The sequence below is a fragment of the Prosopis cineraria genome, unplaced genomic scaffold, assembly GCF_029017545.1.
Source record: "Prosopis cineraria cultivar Desert tree isolate PC_DT_omini unplaced genomic scaffold, ASM2901754v1 PC10, whole genome shotgun sequence".
NCBI lineage: Eukaryota > Viridiplantae > Streptophyta > Magnoliopsida > Fabales > Fabaceae > Prosopis > Prosopis cineraria.
The window spans coordinates 19,753,426-19,768,652 of NW_026555341.1; the positions used below are offsets into that span (position 1 = coordinate 19,753,426).

At 30.4% G+C, this 15,227-nt stretch overlaps 1 protein-coding gene across 1 annotated transcript; it reads right to left on the bottom strand.

Annotated features, from left to right (window-relative positions):
• Nucleotides 1–2,887: 2,887 nt before the first annotated feature.
• Nucleotides 2,888–3,877, bottom strand: LOC129321179 (short-chain dehydrogenase reductase 4-like). Its single transcript, XM_054966862.1, has 2 exons — nucleotides 3,861–3,877; nucleotides 2,888–3,782 (listed from the first exon to the last, which is right to left on the bottom strand). Exons 1-2 carry the CDS (start codon nucleotides 3,875–3,877, stop codon nucleotides 3,014–3,016), a joined length of 786 nt encoding a protein of 261 aa, XP_054822837.1. The 3' UTR covers nucleotides 2,888–3,013.
• Between the last annotated feature and the right edge of the window lie 11,350 nt (nucleotides 3,878–15,227).

Genomic DNA, 15,227 nt, shown 5'->3' on the forward strand with positions numbered 1-15,227 from the left:
GGAAAGAAATGAAGAAAATGATAGACTTGTAAGAATACTTTTACTAAACTATTTAATTTAATTTTTTTTGAATATATTATTTACTAATTTGGTGATCTTGATCATAGGGCAATAAGAACATATCAAAATGTAGTCTTACAAAAGCATGGACATGAGCTCAAGGATCCCACATAGATCAAGTCAAAGGTGATACTATATTTTATTAATATGTTCAATTATTAAGATTTCTTACCAATTTCTTATGATTTGTTTTTATACATAGTCGTAGACAACCGGTGAGGATGAACTTGTGTGGTCTATATGTTATGAGACACATGCTCAATATTATCACATTGGGCATGACTGAATTTACCAAAGAGGTAAATATATTTTTAAAAGTTTTATTTTATTATGTTATTTGAGATTGATTAATATACCTATTTTGTGAATCAAATTTTAGATGTTCAACAATTCGGATGCATTTCCTGAAGCTAAAATTGAAGATATCCGTATACATTGAGCAACCTATTTTGTAGAGAACTTGTGAGATTTTTTGTTAGTTTTAGTTAAGTTTTAATTTTAATAGTTGACACAATTTAGACAATTGTTAGTTTTTTTAATAGTTAAATAGTTTTGTATGGTTGATAAATTCTTGATAAACAATTATAAATGAATTGAGCTGTTTGATTTGGCAATTTTTATGCACAAGAATGGGTAAAATTGATAAAATAAATACAGTATAAAAAATTAAATACTTTTTACACCAGTTATTACCATAACTGTTGTAGAATATGATATTTTTTACATCAATTATAGCAATAATTAGGGTAAAAAGTTCAATTTTAACATCAGTTGGACTACCAACCGATGTTAAAAATGGACTTTTAACACCGGTTGGACTTTTTTAACATTGGTTAGACTGCCAACCAGTGTTAAAAGTCTAGTTTTAACATCGATTGGCAGTCCAACCGATGTTAAAAGTTTAAATAATTTTTTTTATTTTCTTGTATATAATTTTCAATATCGGCTTTATAACCGATATAAAAATTTTAGTTTTTACATTGAGTTTATAATTAATGTAGAAAGATAAACTTTCTACACTCCTTGAAACAACATCACATTTTTAATTGCTGTAAAAAGTCATTTTTAACTACTATAAAAAGTTATTTTTGTACTAGTGCTTAGACAATTTTTGCACATTGCATAAATTGAAGTGAATAGAGATAGTAGTTTTTGTTAAACAACACTTCAATCCTTTTGCTTACATGTTACATACTATGGTGGTGTTTAGCATTATTCGAACTATACTATCATTTGATTTATATGCATCTTTTAAGTTAGTCAACCCGTGCAATGCACGGGGTTATTGGTAGTTGCTTATACAACATCATCACTTCCTCCCCAGTCCTTTCATCCAGCATTTCAGTTCCATAGTTAAGCGTGAGGGATAAGAAAGCTAGCAAGCTCTTCTCTTCTATTTTGATCTCAATTTCATTTGATAAGCTTAAATTTTATTTTATTTTTGTTAAAATTCAATATTTTATATTGTAAATACAAATATAAGACAAATTTAATATTTTTTGGCAAAGGATAAAGTTATTATTTTAACCATGGTATGAAAATTAATGTTTTACAAGCTTAAAAATTATAACAATAAAGTTAATATGTTTGCTTCAGTTGTGATTCATTCCCCTTCAATTTGTGAATCATTTTCAAGCTGATCTCTCTGGCTGAGTTACCCACATGCGATGATGTGTCAGCACCACCGAGTCGCTACCAAGACCGGGTTAAGGTGCTCATCACTCAGGAAAGCTTTGAACCATTCAAATTCTTAATTTAATTTCAATTTCATATCTTATAAAAAAAATTTATAAATTTTTTTGATAAATATATTCGTCATTAATCTAGATAGTATTGATTTAATTTGAAACTTTGGATGGTTCAATTTAATATTATAATTTTTAGAAACTAACTATCTAAATATACTCAACACTCTGGGCAAAACAGATTTACTATTAAATTTTTTAATAATTTTTTATTTTAATAAATATAAAATAAAAATAAAAAATAAAAAATTTAAATCTAGACCTTGCCGATAAAAATTTAATATTGAATCTGAACTGTCCAAAGTATATCTAGATAGTTAATTTATAAAAATTATAATATTAAATTACAATATGCAAATTAAATCAGTATTGTCTAAGTTGATGATTAATATATTTATAAAAAAATTACAAATTTTTACTTTTATAAAATTAAAATTTAAATTGAAATTAAAAAATTTATACCATCCAAATTAAATTTAAATAGTTTAGATTTTTTTTTGTCCTGGGTGATCAACCCGTCGGCCACCGAAGATGGATCCACCCGGACCATATATTTAATATTGAAATACGCTGTTGAAGCTCACTTAGGGAAACAGTTTTGGTGCCATCACATGAGCATGTGGACCATTTAAATTTTTAATTTAAACAGTTTAAATTTTATAAAATTTATTTTTTCATTATAAAAAATTATAAAAATTTAATAAATTTATTTTATTATCAATTTAAATAATATGTATTCAATCTAAATAGCTTAATTTAATATTAATTTTTTTAAATAAATTTATAAATTAACTATCCAAATATAATCTAGACAGATAGGATTCAGAATATATTTAAACTGTCAATTTATAAAATTTTTTAAAAAATTAATATTTCAAAGTACATATGAATAATTAATTTATAAAAAATTTTAAAAAATTAATATTAAATTAAATTATATAAATTAAATATGCATTGTTTAAATTAATTATAAAATAAATTTATTAAAACTTCATATTTTATATTTTAATAAATATATAATAAAATATAAAACAAAATGGATAAATCTGGATCGTCCACTGCTCATCAGGTGATGAGCCCGATGGTGCCAAAACCGAACCCATTTAATAACCTAGCGGTCGATATACAAGCTTACAGAACATGGTAACTGACAATGATACAGTGGGCCCACATGCACGTGAAGATAAACCAAACAGTTCCAAATGCTTTTACTCGCGAGGGAAAGAAAGACGATTAACGGCAGTGAAGCCTCCGTCGACCACCAAATCATGCCCACTGATATAAACAGATTCATCAGAGGCGAGAAAGAGGGCAGCTTCAGCAATATGGGTACCCTTCAGTGGAATTCCCTTCATATTGGCCATAGACATGCCTATGGCCTCAACTTCATCTGCTCCCCTGTTTATAAATCGGCACGCAAGAGGTGTCGCCACAGCACATGGCGACACGCAAATCACTCTGATCCCATAAGTCCCGAGCTCGCCGCAAGCAGAGCGGACAAGGCCCACAAGAGCATGCTTGGACGTGGTGTAAGCATGGGGCCCACATCCGGCGACAGAACCAGCCACGCTGGCCGTGCAGATTATGGAGCCACGGGTGTAATTTGCTGCCACCATGGATCGAGCGGCGTGCTTGATGGTGGCAGCCACACCGCGAACGTTGACGGCCAAGGTATTACCAAATGCGTTGAGGTCGAGGTCGAATGTGCCAGAGGCGGAGCCATCGATTCCGGCATTACTAAACATGACATCGAGGCGGCCGTATTTGTGGACGGCGAAAGCTATAGTTTGCTCCGCCTGTTCCTCGTCTCTGACATCACAGACTTGATGTGGGGATAATGAAGCTGTAAGTTGGCGACCCAGTTCATCCTGGACGTCAGCTATAATCACTGATGCTCCGTTTTCGGCGAATAATTTCACTGACTCTGCTCCGAGTACACTGGCTCCTCCTGTCACTATAGCCACCTTACCCTCCAACCTGCTGAAATCCTCAACTAATCACACGATTGTAACTATTCATTTACACTTCAAAGTTAACGGGAAAAACTGATCATACCTTTGCTTGGTCGACATGTCGAAGTGTCCAACCCACTTCTATAAAGTCACGAAATTTAAACTACTTTTCATCTCTCTCTCTCTCTCTCTCTCTCTCACAAAACAGGAGTTAGACTATTTGTCGGCAGCAACCAAGAAAAAAAAAAAAAGAATGTTTTCCCTATTGAAAGGAACATGGGACTAGGGGAGTTAATTAGCTCCACTATTTTTTTTTTTTTTGGTCTTGCAACCAAGAAAAGAAATAGATCAAGGACCTACCTGTTTGTTTTCCCCTATTGAAAGGAACATGGGACTAGAGGAGTTAATTGGCTCCACAATTTTTTTTTTTTTTGTCTTGCAACCAAGAAAAGAAATAGATCAAGGACCTACCTGTTTGTTTTTCCCCATTGAAAGGAACATGGGACTAGGGGAGTTAATTAGTTTCACTATTTTATTTTGTTTAGATGAATAATAAAATAAATTTATTAAAATTTTATATTTTTTATTTTAATAAATATAAAATAAAAATAAAAATACTCCCTCTAATCTCATTTGTAAAGCATGTTTTGAAAAATTCATTTAGTTCTGTTTATAAGTTACTGTGTGATTATGTAACTAGTATGTGACCCCTGTATCAGAAGGATGTGAAAATTTTAAAAATAATTTAAATAAATAATGATATTTACTTAAAATATGAAGTAACTTGCCTTTAAATAGAAATAATTAACTCATAAATTATATTTAGATATATTATAAAAACCAAAATTTAATAATATCACAATGCATAATGATAAAAGTCATAGAACACAACTTAATCCTTTATTCAACAATTAGTATGACTCATCTCTTTTCTCAAGAACTCAATCTCTATTATTAACCACAAAAATAAGAACCTATATGTTCTAAAAGTAATGCCTCCACAATCCATAATGGACAAATTCATATATTTAAAGTAAATAATGAAATTATAAAATGTATCTATAAGGATTTTGTTTTTCAATATGCTAAGAATTTATGACATAAACTTCACTTATACCAATATGATTACGAGTGAGTCTCAAAATCGCAATCACTTAATTCAATCTTACTTCTCATTCGACTGATCCTCTCTCATGCTTTATCTTTTTTTCAACTTGCTCTCTTAGTTTGAGAGTCTATCCAAAAAAAAGTTAAAATCAATATTATGACAATAATGATTTTTATCAAATAAATTGGTTTCTCTTTTGATAGCAAAAACCTAACGAGATGGAACTTTTTCTCTTAAAGCATCTTAAATTGAGTTGACATCCAGTGTAATGAGGGAGACAACTTGGTGTTGTCGCACCCGAAAAATGTGACGCAAATGATGCGCGAGCGGAGGTCCCAGCTTTCGCGGCAGGAACTGGATGGAACAGGAGTCACTACCAAAATTTTGAGGTAAATCATGAGAAACCAATTAAAGGAGAATAAGGATAGTTTGTGAAAATAAAAAAATAGATTCGGGACTCGATTGAATGTGGGGAAGGTGTTAGACACCCTATAACATCCATTTGTAACAACGATTACCTAAAATTTATTGTGGCATATTAATATGATTTTATAATTATTTTAATTATCCCTTTTATATTCATGTGTTTTAAAAAAATGATAAGAATTAAATAAAAAATATTTATTTATTTACGAGGGAGGACTTGACTCAGAATCAGATTTTGAGACCTACGTACCCTGTGATGGGGATCAAAGTCCACGTAATTTGGGTTTGAAAGTTGTTAGTGAAAATATATTTTTTTGAAGAGAAATTAATTAGAAATAATTCACCATTTTGTAAATAAATCAATTTTTAAAATTTTGATATGTGTGTTTTAAATTACAAGAAGTAATTTAATTTTAATTATTTTCCTAATTTTTGAATTTTTGAAATAAAGAAAAGAAAAGGGTTTAAAATTATTTTTTTATATGATTGAGACTGTAACTGCTATACCTATAGAACTTTATTAGTTCATATGGTAATACAATTGTTCTAAATATCTGTGAAGATTTTGATCACACGGCAAAAAAATTTAGCAATATAATTTATTTATATTTTTAAGTGTTAGTAATAATTTATTTAAATATGTATACATATGTTTTTAAAAAATTTTAATCATCATATCTTTAAAGCCTTATTGACTTATACGGTAATATGATTATCCTAGATATCTACAAAAATTCCAAAATCTCATACGATAAAGGAATTAAATTTATTTAATTACATCTTTAATTTACTTAATTTAATATATAATTTATATATATTTTAAAAACTAAATCGTTATATCTACAAAGTTTTATTGACTCATAAGATAACACAATTATCTTAAAAGTCTATGGAGATTCAAAAATCTCACATGAGTAAAAGATATAATCGGTAAATGTGATTATAATTTAAATATATTAATTTGGTTAATTAATTTTTTAAATTATGTATTATATGATTATTTACAAAAATCATTTATTTATTATAAAAATTGAAAATCGTTACATTTGTGAGGACTTATTATTCCACATGATGATGTGATTAGTTTAAGTCTTTATAAATATTCTTGAAATCTCACATGGGACTTAAATAAATTATTAATTTGGATTATAAGAAAAGAATTAATTTTAATGATGGGCCTTTAAAACCCATATTAACATATAAGTTTTACTTCTATATCTGCAAAACTTTATTGATTTACATAATATGAGATTATTCTAAATATTTGCAGAGATCTAAAGTCTCACACAACAAAAGGATTAAATAATATTTACTTTAAATATATTTTAATGCGTAATCATACAACGTATATTTTTAAATATAAAAATTTTAATCATTATACCTGTGAAGTTTTATTAACTCACACGGTAGTACGATTATCTTAAAGGTCTACGGAGTTTTAAAAATCTCATGTGACTAAAAGATCTAATTAAAAAAATGTGATTATAATTTAAATTTATTAATTTAATTAAATAAAATTATAAAAATGTTTTTTATTTTATTTACAATATTCATTTATTTATTTACCATATAAATTATGAATTACAATATCTGCAAGGATTTATTATTCTACACGATAAGGCAATTAATTTAATTCTCTATGAAAATTCTTGAAATCTCATGTGAGACTTAAAATATTCATTATAAAAAGAAAATTAATTTTAGTAATGAGCCTTTAGAACCCATATAAATAGCTACAAGATTTTTAAAATCTCGCACGACAAATAAATAATCAAAATATTTGTATTTGTAGTCGGTGCCTAATATTATGGTTAGCTAAATAATTCATGCAATAAAGGTAATGTAAAGAATAGAGAAATAAACTATTTTAACAGTTCATTATTCTTTTAACTTGGGGATATATTCTAAAAAATCCAGATTTGGCATAAGTTTTTAGCAAAATCATCCCACAAATTATTAATGATATTCTCACAAGCTTTTTTTTTTATTTTGTCAAATACTTCTTAGATATGTTCTAAATTCTACATAAAAACATTTGATTCTTGAATTTTTTTAATGTCTAAACGTACATCTAGATCAGTCCACACCCTTAACATCTATCAATATATATATATATATATATTAAGGGAGATGACATGATTTAAATATTACCTAATTTAATTGCCATTGACTACATCCTCAAATTGCAGCAGCTTATGATTCTAGTATGGCCCCCATCATTGCTCCTGCAGTTAGAACCAAATGTTTTCTCTTTCTCTAGCTTTTCTTTCTCTGCTGCATGGGCCATTGCTCATGAAGCAACATAGCCAGAAGCTCTTGTTACGCACACGAGCTTTCCTGCGTTGTTGCTCATTCTCTCTCTACCTTTCCTCCTTCCTTTCTCTACTCTGCTTCTTTTGCAATGTGCCTCTCTCACTCTCCCTTACTCTCAGTCTCTCTCTCTGTGCTTTCTCCTTCTTCTTTTTCTTAGTTTCTCTTCCCTCTCTTTTTTGTGCTCTTTTTCTCGTCCAGTTTCCCTTCCTCAATTTTTCTTTCCTTCTTTTGAGTTTTCTCGTTTGGATGAAAGTCTCATGACCAGCTTGTTTTGCTTTTCTCATCCTTGTGCTCTCTTATTCTCAGTCTTTCTCCCTCAGTGTTCCTCTCGTGTTCTCCTCTCCCTTCTACGTCTCCTTTGTGCTCTGTTTTTCTTCTCCAACCTCTTCTCCGTCTTCCTCTCATTCCTTTCCCTCTAGCAGCAAAAATCAGGTCCTCTCCTTCTGTGTTTCGTATGTGCTGTTTCTGGTTGTTGGTGTTTTCTTCATCTCCTCCTCTCTCTCATTCTTCTTCACCGTTTTCATCTGGTTTTCATGCCCTTTATCACTTAAGCTCTCTTTTCTCGATTTTTCTCTCCTACTCTCAGTCTCTCCCTCTCGATTTTTCTTGTCTTGATGCTTTGTTTTTGCTTCCCCCTCCTGCAACTTTCGAGTGTGCCTGTTATAACAACGGCAGCCTGTAACACTTGCCTCGAGTGTTATCCAAAAATCACATAATTCAAACAAACTAAGTGTGGTTAAGGAGTTGATCCTCTAACCAACTTAAGAAATAAATTATTTAAAACCTTAAAAATAATTATAGGTTCTACCTATAGCGCACGGAAGCAAGCTAGACGAAAATGGAATAAAAAGATGCTGTCATGACAGTAATTTATTGCTATCATGACAGCCCTTCTGGGCCAATTTCCAGGAGGCACCGTTCCGTCATTCGACCTCCGATCGAAGTGATTTTAAAGCTCACACATCACATTTAAAGGGTACTATAAGTGTACCAAATTTCAAAAAGATCTAACGGTCGGATTAAAAATTAGACATGTTAAAATTTTGATTATTTTTGCTGTCATGACAGCTAAAAAGCTGTCATGACAGCACTTCCGGACCAACTTCCGGAGTGCACCATTTCATCATCTGACCTCCGATCGGAGTGATTCCAAAGCCCACATGTCACTTTTAAAGAATACTATTAGCATACTAAATTTTGAAAAGATCCAACAGACGGATTGAATTTTGTGCAGGTTATAAAATCAATACTGTAGCTGTCATGACAGCAATTTAATGCTGTCATGACAGCACCTCCAGACCAAATTCTGAAGTGCGTCGTTTCTCCGTCCGATATCCGATCGACGTGATTCCAAAGTCCACACGAAGCTTATAAAAGGTTTTACTTGTGACCCAAATTTTAGAAAAATCCAACGGTCGGATTAAGATTTGGACACCCGGATGCAAAAGTGCAGCTTTTTGGTAAAAACCATTTTTCAAAATTGTCCAAATCTCATCCTAATGGTCACAAACCTGTGGGAACACTTTGGACACGTCAAATAAGATTAAAAACACCTGATAGAACATTCAAATGATGGAAAAACCCCATACATCAAAATTTGACCACCCGGGTGCCATTTCCCAAAATGGACCCTAAACCCCCAAAATGCACAAATCATACAAGAGTGGTCACAAATCAATCCAAATACCATGTATTTATATAAATATATATGCTAAACATTTTCACTTGGCTCAGAGCTCCTTGTAGGGCCCACGCACCCACTCTCTCTATCCAAGCTGTATGTTTTCCCATAGCACACCATTTACAATGCAACCACTTTATATTTGCGTATAAAATCACATATATATCAAAATAAAGATCTACTTGTAATAGAAACTTGGTGTACTAAGTAAATCCATCAAAACCACACACCATAACCAAGTTTCCTAGCCATAAGTCTGCAAACAGACAAAAATTCATACACAAGCACACAATCCGCACATATTCACACATACATACATAATCATATCCTACTGGCACCCTAATCTTAAATACATTACAATATATTTGCTCAAAAGAAAGGGGTTGCAGTTCTTTACAAATCACAACCAAACCCCTAGCTTTGCTCTTTTCCCCGTCCACCACTGGATCCTTCGCCTGGACCTAGAATATTGAAAAGAAAGGGGTGAGACAACCACAGTCTCAGTAACAGTGAAATCTATATTGATTATTACAAAGTAAGCCATAATCAAATAAATGAATAATAAATTCAACATAGTATATAATTTAGCCATTTAAATGCATGAATGCATGACCTAGGCCGGTATGGCCTTTCATGACCAACAGAATGCCCCCTGGCACTCTTTAACTCGCAGGTAAACCTTATACCTACTTGTACCTCCACAAGCACAAAACATAATCTAAGGCATGATCTAATCCACCGAACCTCCTATGCCCCTTCGACGTGAATCCTAAGCAGTTGAAGCTAACTCCCTCCCAGAGCCAGCCCCACTTACTTTCCATGTGAGGGCTACCTTGGCCTAGGCACTCAACCTCACACTTCATATGTTGGATTCCCTCCCCCACTGAGAGGTGTCGAACACTCAATACACTAACCACTTTAGTGCACTGAGCCCACAATACGTAAGACAACACTGAGTACTGACAGTGTGCCATAGAATATCAAAAATCCACACCTTCTCATTGGTGAACTCCCACCGAGATCATGCCTTTTACTCTTATTTACCTTTCCTGAGTATTGACCATTCAACACTCTAAAGTAGTATAATATTTATAAATCTCATTTCCATAAAAACATTGTTATTAAACAATTAGAAAACATATTTGCACTATAATCAAAGTAGTACCCCATAACCCCTTATAAAGCATATTTAATCTTTTAAAACATGTAATGCATGATAACTAGTAATATTTATTCAAAAATAGCTAAAACAAAGTAATAAGAAATATAAATTCCCCTGTTACCTCAACCCTTTGGTACTAAAAGGGTTCTCCTTGTACAAAATAGGGCTCGGCTTGTTCCTTACTTCTCAATAAGTTCCACCAACAATTTTCTATCGTGTAGCCGAGCTCGCAACGGTCGCAAAGACTCCTAGATCCAAGCCTAACTCCCTCCCTTTCTCTTCTCTTCTTCCTCTCTCTCTCTCTCCCGTTTGTGCGTTTGCTTCCCTTGTTCATTTTCTGCGTTTTCTGCATCTGTTTGCTCCTTAAAATGCTGGTCAAAAACTTTAGGGAAAATTACAAGAAAGGGCCCAACATTTTTTATTATTGCACAAAAGCCCGGGCCAACTTTGGTAATTTTTCCCATAGTTAAAAATCAAATAAAACCAAACTTTTGCTTAGTAAAATTCAAACTTTGGGCCTCTATTAAATTATTCTAAATTTTAATTTAATTATAGATATTTTATTTTATTTTTATTTATTTTTTTTAAATAAATTTGAGTCTTAAAATTTTTAAGATGTTACACAGCCCCTCCAGTTTCAACTCCAACCCTGCCTTTTAACTTCTCCTCTCTGTCTTGCATGCCTCTTCTATCTACTCACGCCGAAAGTGGTTGTGTGTGCATCTGCTCTGCTCCTCTCAGTCGCATGCGAGCCTGTTCCTTATATCTGTTTCTCCTCTCTTCTCCCTGTATTGTTGATCCTCGCATGCTCTCTTCTCCCTGTATTGCTGATCCTCGCGTGCTCTCTTCTCCCTGATTAGTGCCGAAAAGATAACTGTCTTTTGGCTGTGGTGCTGTGCGTTTCACCACAACCTTTTAAATTTTTTTTTGTTTACTATTTTTTTTTGAAATTAGATTAATAATATATATATATATATATATATATGTTTTTTTAATGTAAAACAACAAAATTCAATGAGAAAAATAGTTGTATCTTAAAAGTTGATTTTCAATATTTTTGGATGATTGGAATAATTTGAGAGAGATTTTTAAAGATTTAAGCAAGATTATTTTTTTGTTAGATTATTATTATATTTTTTTAAAATATAATCCTAAAAGGATTAAATTTTGTTTTGGTACTTTTTATTATTTTTGATTATTTTTAATGAACTAAAAGAAATAAGATCCTAACCAAGAAAAGATCATCTAGGTTAAAATAAAATTAAACCTATTAATTAAATATTTTTTTATTTTGAAAATATAATCCTAAAAAGGATTAAATTTTATTTTTATATTTTTATTATATTTTTTGATTATTTATTATTATTTTTATTAAATTTAAAAAATTCTCGAACAAAATATAATGTTCATAGGTGTTATTGAAAAACTTGATACTTGGGTGTCGAAGAATTTGCCTTTTTATTGAATTACGTATTTCAAGTATTCCATTTTTGTTCTAGAAGTTTATCTCTGTGCAATTTTTTCCCAACAATTCCTCCTATAATAGGCTTATTGTACTGTAACCTTAAAGCTTGTTGTAGAAACAAATTGAATAGCAATTAAAAAATGTATAGTTCTTACAATTAAGTATATCTTAGGGAAATTACTTATGAACAAGGCATAGAATGAATAGGTCATAGAATGAATATTCTGTTGAGGAAGCTAACCTCATTTACATCATGCTTTGTAAAAACAATATTTGGGTCTCCATATGCATTAATCACATCATTAAGAAATTAAGAACATCATAAGAAGAACTTGAATATCGCTTCTCCAAAACTTCCCAACGTCCCGAACAACATCAACGACTTTTCCACCTTTTCTACATATCAAAAGCTTTTCTACTTCTCATCCTCTTCACACAAAAACCATCACAACTTGGTGTGCTTCATGGCTTTCATCTTGTCATTCATGTTCCTTTAGATCTTGCAATCACGCTAAGTAGGGAGAGTAAGCATAAGATTGATGATATGGGCAAATAACCCTTTGGTTTTTGCGTCTTTCATTAAAAAAAAAGGGTTAGCATTCTAAAAATTGAATGTGTGAGTGGTATGTGACAGTTGAATTGAAACTAAAAGTGAGGATTATTTGAAAACTATAAATGAGATTGGTCTTTGATAGTTGAGTGGGGAAGTTATGAAAATTGAAATTTCTCCTTATCTTTTAAATTCAATTTTAAAATTGGAAATAAGAAGTTTGGAAGATATGATAGTGGGAAAGTTTTTAGGTAGAAGTAGTAGAGAAAATTTTGGGGTATAGGGAAAGTTATAATGTTTGATTATTTTTATTTTTTGTAAATTTAAAAATATTAAATTTAAATAATATTAAGGAAGTTATGGTTAAAGTAGATAGATTGTGAAATCAAAAAAAGCAGGAGAAATATCCCAAAAATGTAAAACATATAAATTAGATTATTTTATAAAAATAAGTAAAATCGGATGCAAGGGAAATTATAATGTTTGATTTTTTTTTGAAAAATTTTCTTCATGGTGGAGACTTTTTTTTTTACATATTTTAAAAATCTTAAATTTAAATAACATTTAAGAAGTTATGATTAAAGTGGTTAGATTGTGCAATTTGATAGGAGAAATATAAGGAAACTTTAAATATATAAATTGCCCAATTTTATATAACATAATTAAAATCGGGTGTAGGAAGAGTTATAATGTTTGATTTTTTTTATTTTTTTAATTTTTTTTCATGGTAGATACTTATATATATATAAATATTAAATTTGAATAATATTTAAAAAGTTATGATTATTTATTTATTTAGGAAGCTAGGAAGTTATGGTTAAAATGAATAAATTGTGGGATTTTAAAATTTGAAAAAATATAAGGAAATTTAAAAATATATAAATTAGATTGTTTTATATAACATTATCAAAGTCTAGCGTGGCTATTTAAAATCACAGTATTTTACAAATTAGACATATATCAAATTTAGAAGATAAATTTATATTATTCTATATTAGAGTGATAAAGTAAATATAATAAAAATGACTATTAGATTTTATTAATCTTGATTCTAACTATTAAATGACAAACTGCTTGTCATCATAATATGTTTTAGTAACAATACAATAATTTATTTTAGTAAAATATAAATGGAGAGTTGAGATAACGGAGACATGTTTAGAGATAATAAAGTTTTATCTATTTTAAAAATTTAAAATAAAAAGTAAAAAAAAAAGTAAAATAGTATCAGGGACATATCACAGGTATTATTATTAAATGCTACTTGTGGTTCTACTTTTTTAAAAAGTTGAGATAATGAGAAAATGCTTGAAGATAAGGTAGTTTTATTTATTTAAAAAAAATAAAATTAGGGACATATGTCTTTGTTAGATGCTATTTATGGTTATACTTGTTTAAAAGCTGAAATAATGAGGAGATATTTGAGAGTAAGGTAATTTTATCTATTTTTTAAAAATAAAAATTTAAAAATAATTTAATAAAATATAATTAAGGATATATGTCATCATAGTATGTTGCTTGTGATTTTATTTATATACATATATAATAACAATTTGAATTCCATGTGGATATATATATATATATATATATATATATGCATCGTGCCAAAAAACTTTTAGGCAATGGTTGCTGACAATTATCATCTCCTATATCTGTATTGGTGGAAATGGAGATGCTCAGAGCGAATTTTGGGATGCCCCACGTGTCACTTTGCCAGAGAATCTTGGCTTTTCCTTCATTTGGGGTCGCTGTATGCAGTTTGCCATGTGGGACACGTTTCATCATAAATATCAAACAAGCCTTTATATCCTTGACTCTTTGTGGTGATATTAATCGGCTGGCGGTTGATGAAAACAAAATTAGAAACACATATATTTGTTAGATGCCGTTTACGGTTATACTTTTTTAAAAAGTTGAGATAATAGAGAGATATTTAAAAATAAAATAGTCTTATCTATTTTAAAAATAAAAAATTTAAACATAAATTTAACAAAATATAATTAGGGACACATGACGCCATAAGACATTGCTTATGATTCTATATATATATATATATATATGTTTAAAAGATATTGTTAAAGTTAACCCTTCATGTGAGAAGAAAAATAATATGACATCACTTTTTAAATTTGTTATACAGGAGCATGTTTAAAATTTTATATACTTTTATTTCTTTTATTTTTTTTGTATTAGTATTGATGAAGTTGGTATAAATTGTAATATCTTAGTTTTTAATCCCCTGATTAATTAAATCTAATTAGGACAATTAAGTGAGTTGAGGTAGTGTGTGGCTAGGGAGGTCTAATAATCATGATTGATTGTATTTCAACTTTAATTGTTGGTCTAGTATCAAGGTGGGTCACCCAGGCATCAAAAGGAGAAGAAAATGAAGATCAATGTTGCTATACCACACGCCACAGTGACGTACATACGCCATGGTTCACAGATGCTTCAAATGTGGAATGAGGACCTCTTTTTGCCATGCGCCGCGACACATTGTGTATCTACCGTGGCACATGATCATTTTCTGCAGTTTATTAGCCGCGAAAATAAAATAGAAATAGAGAGAAAGAAAGGAGAACATGGAAGAGACGCCCTAAGCCCTGCTAGGGTTTGTTATTGGATGACATTAGGAGTATTTTGAAAGCTACGAACTGTTAAAAATTGTGCCCTAAGGCTAATCATTATACTATTCACATTGTTATTTAATGAATTTCTCTTTTATTATCATAACAATTACATGTTCAATATGACAACTGTATCCT